The sequence below is a fragment of the Microcebus murinus genome, chromosome 22 (genome assembly GCF_040939455.1).
Source record: "Microcebus murinus isolate Inina chromosome 22, M.murinus_Inina_mat1.0, whole genome shotgun sequence".
NCBI lineage: Eukaryota > Metazoa > Chordata > Mammalia > Primates > Cheirogaleidae > Microcebus > Microcebus murinus.
The window spans coordinates 395,158-412,664 of record NC_134125.1 but is presented as its reverse complement, the minus strand read 5'-3'; the positions used below and the strand labels follow the sequence as shown (position 1 = coordinate 412,664).

General features: G+C 52.4%; 1 protein-coding gene across 1 annotated transcript in view; it reads right to left on the bottom strand.

Moving 5' to 3' along the window:
* POLE (DNA polymerase epsilon, catalytic subunit) overlaps positions 1 to 17,507 on the bottom strand; it is a 53,134-nt gene that overhangs the window by 23,360 nt on the left and 12,267 nt on the right. The window contains exons 13-26 of the mRNA XM_075996398.1: positions 17,002 to 17,134; positions 16,611 to 16,724; positions 16,061 to 16,273; positions 15,663 to 15,770; positions 11,446 to 11,574; positions 11,255 to 11,357; positions 11,026 to 11,172; positions 10,495 to 10,640; positions 6,862 to 7,010; positions 6,031 to 6,123; positions 5,791 to 5,935; positions 2,981 to 3,138; positions 2,449 to 2,644; positions 906 to 1,120 (exon numbers count right to left, since the gene is read on the bottom strand). Coding sequence (XP_075852513.1) covers positions 906 to 1,120; positions 2,449 to 2,644; positions 2,981 to 3,138; positions 5,791 to 5,935; positions 6,031 to 6,123; positions 6,862 to 7,010; positions 10,495 to 10,640; positions 11,026 to 11,172; positions 11,255 to 11,357; positions 11,446 to 11,574; positions 15,663 to 15,770; positions 16,061 to 16,273; positions 16,611 to 16,724; positions 17,002 to 17,134 — 2,049 coding nt within the window. The remainder of the gene's footprint in view (positions 1 to 905; positions 1,121 to 2,448; positions 2,645 to 2,980; positions 3,139 to 5,790; positions 5,936 to 6,030; positions 6,124 to 6,861; positions 7,011 to 10,494; positions 10,641 to 11,025; positions 11,173 to 11,254; positions 11,358 to 11,445; positions 11,575 to 15,662; positions 15,771 to 16,060; positions 16,274 to 16,610; positions 16,725 to 17,001; positions 17,135 to 17,507) is intronic.

Below are 17,507 nucleotides of genomic sequence, written 5' to 3'. Positions count from 1 at the left end.
GGAGAAAAGACACAAAACTCATCAACAGAGAAGATCACCTTAAATCCAATTATAACTCTCACCAAATGCACACGGAAATGAGGATTTATAGCCTACATTTTATTTAATGTTATTTTGTGCAGACCATACCTCATATATGTTTATAATATTCAATAACTACACGCTACTCCATCTCATTAGAAGATTGTGGCCTCATGTGCCACTCCTGCTGCTGGCCTCTTCGTCCGTTTCGTGTCTATCCACTGCTAACAGATTCACACACATCCTCACAATAAGTCACACGTCCATGCACACACACGGAAGTAAACATTTCTAAAATGTTAGTCATTGGGTAACACAGAGAAAAGTTGGGCTACTACTTTTGAGAAAGGACCAGCCCGTTCTCATGTCACAAGCAAAGCAACTGGCTCTTTCCTCTGCTGGAGGAAACACCTGTTGTGAAATGTCATAAACATAAAGGAACACATGGAGGACACACACCCTGTGCACCCACCCAACTCCATCAAGTGCCAACACCCTGCCAGTGGGTGAAGCCTGCATGGTCTCTAGCCTGTCCCCTGCTCACAAGGAGGTAAGCACAACCCTTATCCTGGCACTTGTCAATCCCCACAGGCGCCTATGGCACTGCTGTTCTGTGTAACCATAAGAGGAAGAGCAGTTTCCATGTTTTCAAGTCTTACACAGGTAGAGGTACCTGTGTTATCTTGCAACATGCTTTTGTTTTTTATTCCAACATCCTTTCAAGCTGTCAGTGCTGTAACCTGCAGCTTCAGTTCAATCCTCTGAACTCTCGGATGGTGTTTCATTGTCTAAAACACACATTTATGCATTTCTGGATGATGGGCACCTATGCTCTGCCCACATCTGGTGTTAAGCACGACTCAGATCTTTAAGGAAGGCCTTGCCTCTCGGTGACAGGAGAGCCCTCGGGCTTGCGGGAGATGATGTAGCGGCAGCTCAGCCCCGCATCCTTGACCATCTGGTCTCCCAGGAACTCGGCCAGGCGCTTCGCCGTGCTGATGGACGTAGACTTCTGTTCCCCGTAATCTTCCAGCTTCCGAGACATGGAGCGGTTCTCAGAGATCAGCTCGAACAGCTCTGAATCAGGCATGTTAGCCGCCTGGAGAAAGAGGCAGTGGATAAAGCAGCACAGCAGGAATCGAGGGCGTCAAGCCTGAGCTCACTGGGGACTGTGCTCCAGGGGGACGCGCACTGCTCCAGCCTGTGCCAGTAAACACACCGCTCCAGTGGAAGTCTGGCCAGGTGCGGTGGCTCACGCCGGTAATCTCAGCATGCTTGGAGGCCGAAGCAGTAGGATCACATGAGGCCAGATGTTTAAGACCAGCCTGGGCAACAAAGCCAGACTATCTTCACAAAAAAAGAAAATAATAAATAAATCATAAAAGTGATATGTGCATTTGCAGGGCCTACAAAAACGTTAAAAATTAAGGAAGTTGGCCGGGCCTGGTGGCTCACATCTGTAATCCCAGCACTCTGGGAGGCCGAGGTGGGAAGATTATTTGAGCTCAGGAGTTTGAGACCAGCTGGAGCAAGATCGAGACCCCATCTCTACTAAAAAAAATAGAAAGAAATTAGCTAGACAACTTAAACACACACACACACACACACACACACACACACACACACACACACACACACTAGCTGGGCATGGTGGCATGTGCCTGTAGTCCCAGCTACTCAGGAGGCTGAGGCAGGAGGATAACTTGAGCCCAGGAGTTTGAGGTTGCTGTGAGCTAGGCTGATGCCACGGCATTCTAGACCAGGCAACAGAGTGAGACTGTCTCAAAAAAATAAAAGAAGGCTGGGCGTGGTGGCTCACGCCTGTAATCCTAGCACTCTGGGAGGCCGAGGTGGGAGGATTGCTCAAGGTCAGGAGTTTAAGACCAGCCTGAGCAAGAGCAAGACCCCGTCTCTATTAAATATAGAAACAAATTAATTGGCCAACTAAAAATACATAGAAATAATTAGCCGGGCATGGTGGTTCATGCCTGTAGTCCCAGCTACTCAGGAGGCTGAGGCAGGAGGATAAGTTGAGCCCAGGAGTTTGAGGTTGCTGTGAGCTAGGCTGACACCACGACACTCTAGCCTGGTAGCCTGGGCAACAGAGTGAGACTCTGTCTCAAAAAAAAAAAAAAGAAAAAAAAAAAAAAGAAAAAAAAAAAAAAGAAATCAAGGAAGTTGATGTGACTATTGGTAAACTTTTAAGATTCCTGTTATCATGCTATTTTTAAAAATGTTTCCTTCACAGAGCTGAGAGCTGTGTCCCAGGACACAGAAGCCGAGGGAAAGTTGGAGGGCACTGGTGCTTGGATTTCATCAGATGCAGCCCTGAGTTCTGTTACCTTGGTGTCACCCAGGGAACACCAGGTCCCTTTCCTGCAGAGCCCTGCATCCCTCCAAGCCAGGGGGTAGGGGCTGGGCCCTCACCTTGCTGTACAGCACATCCAGCCAGTAGTCGGCCACCTTGGCTACCGAGCCGTACACCTCTTCCAGCGTGCTGCCCTTGAGGAAGGCCTCGAACACCGAGGACTGGAAGATCTTGATCAGCTGCAGCTCCCCGCGGCGCTTGACCTCAAAGCCCTTGAGCTCAGCCAGGGAACCATCTTCATTGAACACAGCGTATCTGGAACCACAGACGAGCAAAGCAGTGAGAAAGCACTGGGGTGCGAGCTGCTGTCCTCCCCCTGCCTTCCTCTTCTCTTTCTGACCCTCCAGCAGGCAGAGAGTGTCACCCTGCCCTCAAGCTAATGGTGCTCAGAGATGGGATGATTCGACGGCCTGCAGCCCACAGAGCCAGAACGTAGCAGGTGGTGGCGGGAGCTGTTCAGACTGAGTCAGCGAAACCAGAGGAACCCAGGCCCACCCCGTCCTAGCTCCTGGTCCATTTTCCTGATTGGGTTATCAAATCTCCATCTTAATCCGTTTCCTTTCCAAAGCACAAAGGCTGTGAGATTCCCACCTCTTCTTCAGTTTCTTGCCTTCTTCCTTGGAGGCTGGAAGGATCATGGCAAGGTAGGGTCCATCCACCTCAAAAAAGATGCTGTTTTCTGAACGGGTGACATAGGTGAGCGAGGACGGCTCGGCCAGCTCCTGGTACTGGTGGTTGGTGAAGCCTTCCTGAGAAACGAGAGGGAAAAGGGGCAGCATCACTCAACAAGGCCCAAACTAGGAACCACCTGACATTCCCTCAAGGGGCAGGTGGATCAGCAAACTGAGGCTCTTCCAGGTCACAGAACAGGTCGGGAGCAGAAGGGAAGAAGTTCTGACATGCACAGCAACATGGTGAAACGCAAGTGCATCTTGCTGAATCCAAGAGCCCAGACCCAAAAGGTTGCAACTGTATGTTTCCATTCAATTGACATCTTGGAAAGCACAAAACCACACCGGGGGTTGCCAGGTTTCAGAGTGGAGAGAGGGTGTGTGACAGAGGGGTGGCACGTGGGAAGAGCTGGGGCTGGCGCTGTGCTGGTCTGTGGCGGTGCGCGGCACTGTGGGCCTGTCAGGATCCTCAGAGCTGCACAGAGAGTGAGGTTCACTTATGCAAATCAAAACCATTAACCAGGCTGGGCGCAGTGGCTCACGCCTATGATCCTAGCACTCTGGGAGGCCAAGGCAGGCAGATTGTTCAACATCAGGAGTTCGAAACCAGCCTGAGCAAGAGCAAGACCCCGTCTCTACTATAAATAGAAAGAAATTAACTGGCCAACTAATACATATAGAAAAAAAATTAGCCAGGCAAGGTGGCGCATGCCTGTAGTCCCAGTTACTTGGGAGGCTGAGGCAGGAGGATTGCTTGAGCCCAGGAGTTTGAGGTTGCTGTGAGCTAGGCTGATGCCACGGCACTCACTCTAGCCTGGGCAACACAGTGAGACTCTGTCTCAAAAAAAAAAAAAAAAAAAAAAGGCAAAACCATTAACTAGGGTGTGGGGGGAGAGGGCTGCAGACTGGGACAAAGGAAGGCCACTGCCACTGTGCTGTTGGCGTGTGAGAACATTCTGGGGTGTGGGGGAGAGCGGAGCGGCCCCTGCAGACTCTTCCCGACTGCACCACGGAAGACAAAGGACAGGAGAGACTGTTCACAGGCACTTTGCTGCAGAGGGTGAGTTTATTTCTCACAGGGGCTCAATTCTGGCAGCAAATCTGAAACTGTTTTACATGAACAAATCAGAGACACGTTTATTGCCACAGGAGAAAGAAGTCGCTAACAAGGAAAGGGGGCTAGACAGGAGCCAGAGATGTCAACATGGACACTCGTATTTACAAGCTTGTGTGCCCACACACACGGATACAGAAACAAACAGCTCCTGGCTCGACCCACTGAGTCATGAGAGCTACGGCCCACTGAGTCATGAGGGCTACGGCCCACTGAGTCATGAGGGCTATGGCACCCCAGCAGTGACAAGCACAGCCAGCACCCCATCTGAGTTTCTCATGCCATTCTCCAGAAAAAGGAATCTGGTTCCCAGGAGGACTGGCTGGCTCCAAGCTGGAACAGGGAAAATACAAGGTGAGGCTGGAGCACCTGGTACTACCAGTATGATAGGAAGTGCAAAAACAAAAGCACGGATTGCAGCATGTTCCAAGAACACGCGGCAAAAAGGAAGGACCCCTCTCCCCCGCCCTGTGGCCAAAGGGGAACAAACTGAGCAACAGAACACGTGAAGACCGTACTGGACTGTAACCAACAGATCAGACACCCTGTGTCCAGGCTGGTATAACCAAATGAGCAAACTTAATAAGCAAGGGAACAAATGGGAGAGAAGGGAGACAACTCTTCCTTACAGAATTCCAGTTAATGAAAGTAGAAGGATTCGGGGAAACAGACAACCACCACACAGACGAAAACGGACACAGGACACACCACAGTGACAATGGCTACAGGCAAAATGCCCCAATAACACCAAAATCAGCGGGGGAAAGCTTAAGGGTCAACAGCGTATTTGCACAGTCTCAAATATCTCTGTCATAACTTAGTTACTGTGACGGCTCTGACAGATACCAAGAAACTCTGACACTCCTTTCTCCAGGAGGGAAGCTCAACCCTCTGCCCTGCGGCGAGGGGCCACGTCTCCACGCACCGGGCTCCAGGCCAACATCCCACAACACCGCAGACCCTGACCAGACTCGACGTGCCCAAGAGAATGCGACAAGAGGGTGTTCCTCAAAAAACATCCCAGATAACTGCAGTGTGACAATGAGAAACAACAGTCCCAGATCAAGGGACAGTCAGCAAAGTGCCCGACTGGCACATCAACGTGTGCGGTGGAGGCAGACAGGGACAGGCTGAGGTGGCGCAAGCCCGGAGGGGACAGAGGCAGACGACCCGACGCTGCGGGGGTCCTGGCTGGGATCTGGACAGAGCAAGGACAGGAGGGGAAAACGGGAACCCCACTTGAAGCCTATGACTTAGCCACGAGGTGTTCCAACGTGAATTTCTTAGCCTTGACAACTGTACTGTGGTTCATGCACGAGGCCAACATCAGGAAGCAGGCTGAAGGCTGTCCAGAAAGTCTCTGCACTATTTCTTGTAATTTTCTACGAGCTTAAAATTATTTCAAAATAAAAAAGTTCTAAGCAAAACCCCCTGGGTGCTGTGCTGAAGGAGAAAGGCGGAGAGCTCCCTCAGCAGCCTGAGCGCAGCAGTCTGGCCGCAGACGGCCGAGGGAAGAGCTCTGACGCCTCCCGCGCTGCTGACGTCACCCCGAGACCTGTTGGGGCGTCCGAGAGGGCCGGCTGCAGTCGGGGCTGGAAGCCCCTCGCTGGACTCACCTTGACCAGGATATTCAGCATGGCCCCAGGGTAGGAGATGGTCACCCTGGGCTTCTTCTCGTTGGTTGTCTTGAGGACAAAATTTTCCGGGAAGCTGTTGGGTAGGACGCACCAAATCCCGTCTGTGTCCAGTTCTAGGGGCCTCCTTCAGAGACAGGGTGCAAGGCCGTCCGTCAGCGCCCTGCCCCAGGGTCCCAGCCCCGTCCTCCCCACGCCGCCCCTGCCTGTGTAAGCCCTCACCCGATCTGCTCGATCAGCTCGCGCGCCTGGGTGATGATGTTGGCCCCCGTGAAGCAGACGATGCCCGCCATCTCCATGGAGTACCAGCGAGCCCTGCGAGGCGGGTGGGGCTGCTGTGAGGCTCCCTCGGGGGGCGAGGGGGGGGGAGGCCAAGGGAGAGACCCCGAGAAGGGACTAGGGAAGTGGCCAAATGCATTCAAAGCAGGACAGAACTGAGGCAGAATTTGGCCCTGCCGTGAGGATCCCCACCTCAGGGTGCCCAGCACAGCTCAGGAAAGTTCTGGAAGGGTGCAGTGGCTGCCACTGCAGCAGTTCACAACTCTCGCTTCAGCAGGACTCTCAACATCACCCCAGACCCTTCTCTGCTCTCTTCAAACCTCTCCCCAGCCCCATTCTCACCTCTAGCTTCTCCCCTCCTGCCCCAGCCCTACTCTCTGCTGCCCCCTAACCCGGCTCTGCCTCCATTTCTCTGCCTATTTATAAATATACACGGAATTATGAAGCAAACACCCAGATCCTCTCCACGTCCCCGAAGTGAGGACACACACCAAGTGACGTAAATATGCCGGAAACCAAATCCAGTCTCCAGCCTACAATGCTGGGACAGGTAAGTCCAGCAGCACCTACCTCTCTTGGACACCCCAGATCCCCAAAGTCAAGATGGGCCCTCTCAGCCCATCACCCCTCCCCCAAAGCTGGCTCCCTCCTGGAATTGGAGAGTGGTACCCCCATGCCCCATTGCACCAACCTAGTCATCTAAAGGTGCCTACTCGTTTGCTCATTCATCAATCATTCATTCATCCCACAAGTATCTGTGGGGCCCGGCTGTACCCCTTGCGCATGACGTAGCCGTAGAAGGAGTTGAGGATACATTTGTGCGCCAGCTGCAGCGAGTCGTACAGGACCTCCATGTTCTTGCAGCGCTTCACCTCGGCTGCGTCGCCCGCCTCCATGGCCGCCGAGAGCTTCTTCTTCCACACCTGAGAACCACACACACGCAGCCCTCACGGTTGTCCATCTCATAGTCCTCAAAACCCATAGCCCAGGGTTTTAGTATTTCGAAAAAGTTCAAATACAAAGAACATCTGAAAAAGCAGTACAGTGACGACCACACACTTCTCTCCTAGACTAGCTCGTCAACATTTTGTCGTGTTTCCTTTATCGCTTGGTTGTCACATGTCCTGCATCTGCCCCAGGTAAGGCAGCTTTCCTGAAAGGAGTTCTGAGCACTAGGAACACATTCATGTTACATGTTCATATTTTTTGTTTTTTGAGACATGGTCTCACTTGGTCACCCAGGCTAGAGTACAGTGGTGGCGTCACTGTAGCTCACTGCAAGCTCAAAGTCCTCGGCTCAATCGATCCTTTTGTCTCAGCCTCCCAAGTAGCTGGGACTACAGGCGTGCGCCACGACACTTGACTGATCTTTCTGATGTTTTTAGAGACAGGGTTTTGCTCTTGCTCAGGCTGGCCTCAACTTCCGGCCTCAAGCGATCCTCTAGCCTCAGCCTCCCAAAGTGCTAGTATTACAGGCGTGAGCCACCAAGCCTAGCCCATGTTGTATCTCTACTCCTGTGAGACCAAGGACTAGGAGAAAATATTCTAGTACAGATAGCAACAATCCACACAGACACCTCAGACTCTGTCAATGCCCAGGACAGAATCCAGACCTGAGAACAAGCTGAAGAAACACGAAATCAACATCTGCAGACCAGCAGAGGCCTTCACGGGGCTCCCACTCCGAGTCCTGTCATGCGGCTGACCCCTGCCTAATACCAGCGACAAGCTGAGTTACGGGGTGCTCAAACATGGGAAACTGCTAACAGGAAGTGAGCAAAGGGCACCTGATTAGAGGCCATGTCTTGTGACCATCTGTTCATGAGCCAATATTTAAGGATCCCCACTACCTATATCACTGAGCCTTGGAAGACAGACACAGAAAAGCTAACAAAGGACTGAGTGCTGTTCCAAAAGTTTGAAATGGATGTGTTTGGGGTGGTGGAAACATTGTCTTAACTGTGGTGGTTATAAAACTGTACGTGTTTATCAAAAGTCATAGGACTGTACACCTCAAAGAGGTGAGATCGCCTCAGCCCCTTCAAACTGCAGCGACTTCCGGGGACCCCCCTCTCTTGGGGCCCCAGAACCTCGTCCACGAGTCTATAATAAAGCCAAGTGGTTTGCCCCCCCCCCCCAAAAAAAAGAGGTGAGATTGACCCTCTGAATTTTTCCTCCATAAAGTGGATGTGAAAACAGCGGTGGGAGAGTGGATGTGATGGACCCTCGAGTGAGGGAGGCCCCGGCAAGCCCCCACGGCTTGCTGAATGAGCTCCATCATGGTGGTCATGACACTGGACACTCTCCTTGCCTCAGAACATCCCGCTGCCCCCCTCACAGCCGACGTGTGTCTGGCACCCAAACAGCGTCTGGCACAACCCTGTGGGGCGGAATCAGGGCACCGCTTTGCTGGCTTGTGATGCGACCCCCTGTCGTGAGGCCAGTCTCGCAGGATGAGAGAACCTGGGTTTGTCTGCTCTGTCAGACTTAGGGAAACGAGCTACTCGAAAGGACCCTGGTAAATGTAATCTATAAAGAAATGCAAAGGGGCCAGGCTGCGGTGGCTCACGCCTGTAATCCTAGCACTCTGGGAGGCCGAGGTGGGCGGATTGCTCGAGGTCAGGAGTTCGAAACCAGCCTGAGCAAGAGCGAGACCCCGCCTCTACTATAAATAGAAAGAAATTAATTGGCCAACTAATACATATAGAAAAAAATTAGCCGGGCATGGTGGTGCATGCCTGTAGTCCCAGCTACTCGGGAGGCTGAAGCAGGAGGATTGCTCGAGCCCAGGAGATTGAGGTTGCTATGAGGTAGGCTGATGCCACGGCACTCACTCTAGCCTGGGCAACAAAGCAAGACTCTCAAAAAAAAAAAAAAAAAAAGAAATGCAAAGGGAGCAGCCAAAAACATTTCAGTAAATTCCCCATCTAAGGTGAGAAGAAAAGTTTTTTAAAGGATTGGTATTTAAAGAACAAAAAAAGATCGAGATGTTTACTGGGGGCCTAGTGCACGCCAAGAGCTCCGACAGACTCTGAAGAGTAAGACAGACACAGTTCCTGTACACGCAGTGCCTATCTGATGAGGGAGATGGGTGAACAGGTAATTTAGTAGCAGTTTAATTAAAATAAAGTGATAGTATGATACTTCCTTAAAAGGTTAAACATAGAATTATAAGATCTAACAATTCCACTTCTGGGTATAGATTCAAAAGAATTTAAAGCAGAGGCTTGAAGAGATATCTCTATGTCCATATCACAGCAAGATCACTCACAACAGCCCAAAGGTGGAAACAAGCCAAGACAACACCACAGATGAAAGGACGAACAAACCTAGCCGACGAGGAGAGGACTGCGTAGTCTTCCCCGTACTGTTTTCTCAGCTTTTCTACAGATTTTAACTTTTTCACGGTATTAAAACCTTGGGCCACCGACTTTGCAGAATGTGAGATGGAAAACGGCGACGAGCTACATGTTCGCGCAGTTCTCGAGTGAGGAAGGAGCGGTTTCTATACGATGGAAGATTATTCAGACATGAAAAGGTCCCTACAGCAGTTGAATTCAGACGGGAGGTGGAGGGGGATCAGCAGGGTGGAGGTTAGTGTTTGGTGGGGACGGTGTTTCAGTCTGGGAGGATGAAGAGCTCTAGAGAGGCATGGTGGTGTAGCCTGTACTCAACGCCACTGAGCCCTTAGAAACCTGAGTTTCACGTTCCGTCCACCTGACACCTTTAAGAAGAGAGTTTGCAATGGCAGGGACACGGCGTGATGACGGGTGCAGCAGGCAGTGGGGATGAGAGGGCCCTACCCAGCCTAGCAGTGAAGGATGGTCTCTCGGAAGAAATACCTCGATTTGAGTAAATATGAAACTGTCACCCACTGACATTGTAACTGAGATGTTGTTGTGTATTTTCCTTGTTCTCACCGGATGATACGTGTCAGTTAAAATATTCCCTAATTCATCTGAATCAGAGGTGACCAAACTAAAGGTCAGATGGTGAATCCCACAGGCGCGAGGGCCCCTGAGTTTGTCAGAACGTCTCACTCCCACAGTGGCGGGGATGCAGCTGGGTTCCAATAAAAGTTCATTTATCCAAACTGCCACCCAGCTGTCACAGGCGGACCCTCGTGCTAAACCAAGTAATCACTTCAGAACTATCGTTGAGGGCAGTCTGAGGCCCCAGACCAGGGTGGATGACAGCCACATCCTTTCTGGCCACAAACTCTTCAAAGCTAAAAACATTTATGCGTTTACCGTCTGAGGGTGTGTGCTGGCTCAGAGGGTCAAACCACCACATCCCAGTGGGTGAGTCAAGAACGTCCAGGCGGAGCCTAGCAGAGATCCTCATGTCAGAAACTAAACTCTGATCTGCCCTCAGCAAGGCCGACTCTCAAAGTGCCTCAGACCTCACCTTGTGGAGCCCTTTGAACTCGTAGCGCCTGTCCCGGAAGGCGCGCACTGTGTCCACGTAGAAGGAGTTTTCCCGCTGGCAGATGGTGGTGAGGCGCTCCTCCACCTTGGTGATGTGGATCTTCTTGTAGGCTTTCCGGCAGTAATCTAGGCACAATTCAGAGTGGCAGGGGGTACATGAGATCTCGCAGACACGAAAGACAGACCTGGGACACAGGGATGTGGAGGGACACACTGGAGTAGGAAACTCAGACATGCTGCTGGTATATCATCCCAACAAAGGACAGCTCCTGGGTACATACAGGCCAAACACGCAGAGACCACAGAAAGAGCAGCTTCTGACACTTGCTGAAGGAGAAACAAGGGAAGGAACCCACAGGAACAGCGGTTCACAGCAATCTAGAACAGACGCTGGTCTGCTGCAACAACCGCTCTGCAGACTGCTGACTGCGCTGTACCCGCACGGCCTGGGGAGGACAGTCAGAGCAGGAGGTGCCAGGTTCAGAAAGCCGAGGCCACACCAGGCGCTCACCTGCCAGCCTCTTCTTCTCGTATTTAGCCTGCTCCTCACGGGACAGCTCATGAAAGGCTCTCGCCGGTCCCTCCGGGAACAAGGGGGGAAACTTCTCTGATTCCAGCTGGTGCTGGATCCGGTGGTATTCGCTGCGACTGGCTGGCACTGGGAAGGAGGCAACAGGGGCAGGTTTGAGAGGAGCGCCAGGCTTGCCCGTCTCCCGCTGAGCCCCCCAGCCCACACTCACTGAACTCGCCCCTCCACTGCCAGGCCATCTTGCGCTGGCAGTTCGCTCCCGGCTTATTGAAGTCGCAGGCGGCACAGGTGGCCTCATCCACCATGGCTGAGGGCTGTGAGTAGGGAGCAAGAAAACAATTAGGGTTCAGGCAGAGAATGTCCCAGTCCTGGCGAAGGAAGATGCAGGAAGGTAAGTCTCACCTGCAGGCGGTTCGTCAGGATGATGTTGGGGTACATGGCCCCCACGTCCAGGTGGTAGATAAGGGGACACTCAATCCGGTTAGGAACATCCTTCAGGGAGGTGAGTTTGGCCTTAATCTGATCACACACCTACAGAGAAAGGGAAAGCAGGGGGTTGGGACCAAGATAAGAACTGGGAACAGCAGAGGAACCAAGGTGGCACCACAGGTCCAGGGAGGAAATGACAGCACTGTACCCAGGGCCCAGGTGTAGGTGACGCTTGCAGGAAAGAGCAGTGCCCAGATGAAGGCAGCGTCCACAGGGGCAGTATCCGCCATCCCAAAAGAGCCCTGTGGCTCCAGCTATGTTCCAGTCTGTGACCTCTGCACGGTGTGTCTGTAAGACCAACAGTGGCGGCCTGGGGTCCAGCCAGAGCAGACGGCACCACTCCTGGGTGCCCTGTGCCCAGTGAGGTGCCGAGTGTGTGTCACACAGTCCCTGACAGATGAGAAGGTGCAGAGGACAGCGTGGGCTCCCAAGACAGCCCCTCCTAGTCCCAGCCCATGCTCTGAACCACGTCTGGACTGCCCCGTATGTGACTTCCAGCCAGACTTCCACTTTTAGCCACAGCTTAGCCATGAGCCTAAAAACTCCAGATACTAAACTCCTCGAAATCCCGTGTAAATACAAAAACTATCCCTGTAAATGCCGAACTGACCTTTAAGCAAGGAACACTCCCCAGAGTGCACAAGCAAGGAGCGGACTCAAAACTGTGCGTCGAGCTGACTTGGCAGATGCCCTGGCACGGCCGGCAGCGCTCGCCCGGAACACAGCCAGGAAGGGTGAAGCCAGGCACAAGTTCCCAGAGGCCCCTCCCTGAGGGGTCACACAAGGTCACACTTCATCCTCCCAGTATCAAACCATGACAACCGTGTGAACTACTGTCCACCAGGGAGCTCACCAGACCCAGCACGCAGGTTCGTTGGGGCTGGCTGTGCGGGCACCTCTGCGTGGCACACATCCCCAGCCCCGCCCCAGCACAGACCACAATATCTGCACGCACACTGAGGCACAGCAAGCCACCCTTATCAGAGAATGGCAGGAACCCGCTGGAAACCCAACCTCCCAGGCGCAGTGAGGGCCGTGCACACAGGCCTTTCCTGGGACGGTGCCGTGGGCCTGCGCTCAGAGCTCTTCTCTGCACTTTCTCACGGCCCGTCTGGGAGAGACAACCTACACTCAACAGAGCCCCAGAGGCAGGACTCTCAAAGGCCACCTCCATAAATGGATAAACTAGGGGGTCTGCTCACCAAAACCGCGCCTGAGTGAAGAGAACATCTTCCCTGAGCATCACCATAACAAGTCTGTGCTTTGCGTCACATTTCCACATCATCTGGGAAGCCTCGAGTCAAAGAACCAAAGGAAAAGGGACCCCAGGCAAGTGGCACTCCTGGGAAACCAGGCAGTGAAGCCACCGGAGGGCCTTCAGCAGACTGCACGGGACTCCCCGCCACAGACAGATCCACCCCACAGGGTCCCAGAGTGACCAAGAGCACACACGGCAGGAGACCCCCAGAACTCCAGACAATAAAACTGGATTAAACCCACTACAATGAATATATTTAAAAATACTAAAGACAATAAAATCTAAAAACACAGAAAAAGGAAAACAGCATACTTTTTAAAAAAGCAGATTTGGAAAAGAACCAATAGAGCTTCCACAAATTAAAATATCATCCAAAAAAACAATAATAGAACCAGTCACTGAAACTATACAAGACTGAAGCCAAACAGGCTTCTGAGAGTTGTACACTGTTATTCACTCTTTAAAATGTAACACCTCATTAAATCACAACATTAAGTATGTGCTTACGTGACAGATTCATTTTGTACAAAATGTATGTAACACCAAGAAACAAAATGCCAAAATTTGAGAACTACTATATTCAGGAGTTAATCTAATATTTGCTAGGAAATTTAAAACATTGGCATTCTTATACAAATTGGCTAAAAATTTTAAAAATCATTTAACTCTGGAATCAGCCTAGCTCACAGCAACCTCAAACTCCTGGGCTCAAGCGATCCTCCTGCCTCAGCCTCCTGAGTAGCTGGGACTACAGGCATGTGCCACCATGCTCGGTTGATTTTTTCTATATATATTAGTTGGCCAATTAATTTCTTTCTATTTATAGGAGAGACGGGGTCTCACTCTTGCTCAGGCTGGTTTTGAACTCCCGACCACGAGCGATCCGCCCGCCTTGGCCTCCCAGAGTGCTGGGATTACAGGCGTGAGCCACTGTGCCCGGCCACGATAATAAACATTTTAGGTTTTACAGCCACACAAGAGAATTGTGTATTGCATATTCTTGCTTGTTTTTTTTTTTTAAAACAATGTTTTAAAAAGTTAACCATTCCGAGGTTGCTGCCTGTGTAAGAACAGGCCTTGTGTACCACGGTTTGCCAATCCCTGTGTTAGGCATTCAAGGGTGGAAAAAGCCGAAAAACATCTAAAGGAGCAAAAATTAACCGGCAGAAAAAAGCTAACCAGAAGGGTAGCCACCACTTTTACAAAATACAATAAATTTGGTAAAGTCTTTTTAGAAAATCACTTGAACACCAAATTGTCCTTAGTCTTTAAAAACATCCTTAAAACCCTTCAAAGTAGTAAAAAAATAGAAAATACACCTAAAATTGTAAGAAATGATCACAAAGATTAACACCTATCACATAGAATAGGAAATGAGGCTGGGCGCGGTGGCTCACGCCTGTAATCCTAGCACTTTGGGAGGCCGAGGCAGGCGGATTGCTCGAGGTCAGGAGTTCCAAACCAGCCTGAGCAAGAGCGAGACCCCGTCTCTACTATAAATAGAAAGAAACTAATTGGCCAACTAATATATATAGAAAAAATGAGCCGGGCATGGTGGCGCATGCCTGTAGTCCCAGCTACTCGGGAGGCTGAGGCAGCAGGATTGCTTGAGCCCAGGAGTTTGAGGTTGCTGTGAGCTAGGCTGACACCACGGCACTCACTCTAGCCTGGGCAACAAAGGGAGACTCTGTCTCAAAAAAAAAAAAAAAAAAAAAAAAAGAGAATAGGAAATGACACAAACACAATACTTGGTTTCTACTTGAACTTTAGGCAAACGAACGAGCTCCACTCTATCCCTCTTTGCCTGCTGAGGACGTGCTGAAACACTGCCAGGCCCAGAAAGGTGAACGGGGTGGGAGAAGCTGAAAGGCTGTCTTCTAAGGCAGGGACCCCACCTGGACACACCTCAGGTTGCTTCGAGCCCTGTTGACTTCCCCCAGCCGCCCACGTGACTGCTGGGTGGTCACTCAAGAACACGAGAGTAACCCTGGGCTCCCTTTTCCAGGCTGTGGAGATGGCTCACGAGACAGCCTGCCATCTACAGAGCCCACCTCCGGGCTCACCAAGCGTCTGGAGTCCCTGTACCTACAACACTTCCAGCCGAACTCCGCTTGCCCATCTCATGGTCTCTTAGTAATGTCTTTGTTCCTTCAGAGAAGTTTTTTAACTTGTGTTTGTTATTCGCTCTAGATTCTCTTCCCAGAGTGGCTCGTTGAGAGCTCCCTTAAGTATAACAGCAGCTGTAGCTGACAACGTCCAATAGCACTCAGTTTGCAAAGAAAGTGCGTTCTCGTTTGAATTTTGTCTAGACTCTGTTACAAGGTGTTTCTGGACATGGATGCCAGAACTGTTATAAACCTCCAAACCACCAGTCACTGGACATGCCGTGGTGTTGAGCAACTCCTGACAGAGAGCTGAGATGTGCCACGTCCCAAGGAACGGGGACCACCAAATAGTGGCGTCTCCCCCTGCAGTCACCACACACTTTGATTGGGTCATACAGTCACTATGTTCTATTGTTGCTTTAGGAATTTACTATCTGTCACCATTTTAAAGTCTCCTTAACAAGAAAAATAAAACCAAGAATCTCCGATGCCCCCCCCCCAACAAAGTTAAAGTCCTATCAGCCTGAAACAGGGCGTGAGACCCAGGGCAGCCCATGGCCACATCTCAGGCACAGCTCTGTGAAACTCTCCCACCTCAGTGGATCCACCACTCATCACCACAACGACCGCCTGTCCCACCAGGGACCCGGTGCCATCTGTCCACAGCACCGCACGTGCAGGTGCCTGATAAACACGCTACTGGAAGCAGCAGGCTGTGAAGAAAGGTGCAGGAACACGGCTGTGTCTTCCTGCCTCCTGGACGTTACCTCTTGGAAGTTGGTGACCTGCTCCACGGACACCTTCTCCTCCTCCTCGACGGCGTGGCGCATGGTCTTCTCCACCCGCTGCAGCAGGGAGTCAAAGGCGGCGGGGTTCTGGCACAAACAACGAGATGACACGAGTCAGACGGGAAAGGCGCCCGCACTGCCCACCTCAGCGGTGCTGCTGCTGCAGGCACAGAGCCTGGCTGTGCACTACGCGGGATGTGCCTAGAAAGCTCCGGAAGGACCCACATGCTCCCGCTACAGGACACTGCGCAGTCCTGCCCCAGAGAAGCCCCAGGGGAGCGCTGGACCAAGGGAGGGGCTGTGGGGGAGGATGTGGAGAAGGGGCTTCTGGGCCCGACCACGGCCTGAGAGAGGGAAGGCCCAGGAAGGCAGCACACCATCCGGAACCGGCAGGGGATGTCACTGCGGAAGACGCCAGACTCCAGGGCCTCCACGTGGCCCCCCACGTAGGTCTCTGCGTCCAGCACATGGCCGTCGGCCGTCAGCTTGTTGAGCTCCTGCTCCTGCTTGTTGGGGAAGACGATGTTGGCGTGGAAGGCCTGGACCATCAGCAGGGCCTCGCACAGCGTGCCCGAGCCCTTCCGCAGCACCTGTGGGAGAGAGCAAGGATTCCGGGAGCCTGCGCCAACGGCTCTGGTTGCAGGCACAGTCCGAGAGCCACAAGGAAGGCACCTAGACTTGCCTTGGATGAGAAAGGACAGGAAGCCTGCTGATAAACGGCTGTAAACCCCGCCTCCCGTGGCTATCCCCATAGGGCTGGACCCCTGAAGGGCACCGTGGCATCACACCAGACCTCCCGGCACCCGCCTGCCTCTGCTAGGCAGTGGTGCAGCCGGAACAGGGCAGGGGCTGTGTAGGGGTGCTGGAACAGGAACAGGAGGGTGCTGATGTGACAGCCAGGGTGTGGTGGGGACAGGGGACACCAACCTCATCGGGCTCCATGGGGATGATGGTACACAGAGCGAATATGAAGGGGTGCACATACTTCATGTACAGATAGTAGGTGGCGACAGCGTCCGACACCGAATACGTGGCCAGAGTCTGAGGAGAGAACACCACCAAGCGGCCGTCAAGACCAGTGGCCCCAGGTGACGGTGAGGCACAGAAGGCAAAGCTCAGCGAGGTGCGAGGCCTCGCCAGCCGCCACACGTCCACGGGAGGAGAGGGGACCAGGATGAAATGCACCATCCTGGAGGAAGGGTGGCCCTGCTGGGGGGAGCAGGGCGGGGCTGAAAGCAGCACCTGGGCCTGGGCCAACCTCTGTGTGGAACACACGTGACCATGCAGCAGCATGGGAGAGCAGACGCAGCTCACATGCCTGGGGCTGCTCCGTGGCCATCCGGCACATGTCCTCAGGGTCCAGCTCCACAGGGTCGTAGCCCAGCTTGGCCTTGGCAGCTGCCTTGAGGTTGTGGCTGCCCACGGGAAGGTAACTGTCCCTCTTCACCCACCTGGGAAGGAAATGAGAACAGAAGCCAGGGAGGAGTCAACACAAAGCCTGAGAACCCAGGACCTGGCAAAACTGGCCACGACACAGAAAGTGCAGGGTCCTAACAGGTACCAGGAGACCCACACCCAAACCCCAATGGGGGCCAGGCACGGTGGCTCACACCTGTAATCCTAGCACTATGGGAGGCCAAGGCTCAAGGTCAGGAGTTCGAAACCAGCCTGAGAAAGAGCAAGACCCCGTCTCTACTAAAAATAGAAAGAAATTAATTGGCCAACTAAAAATATATAGAAAAAATTAGCCAAGTATGGTGGCGCATGCCTGTAGTCCCAGCTACTCGGGAGGCTGAGGCAGGAGGATCGCTTGAGCCCAGGATT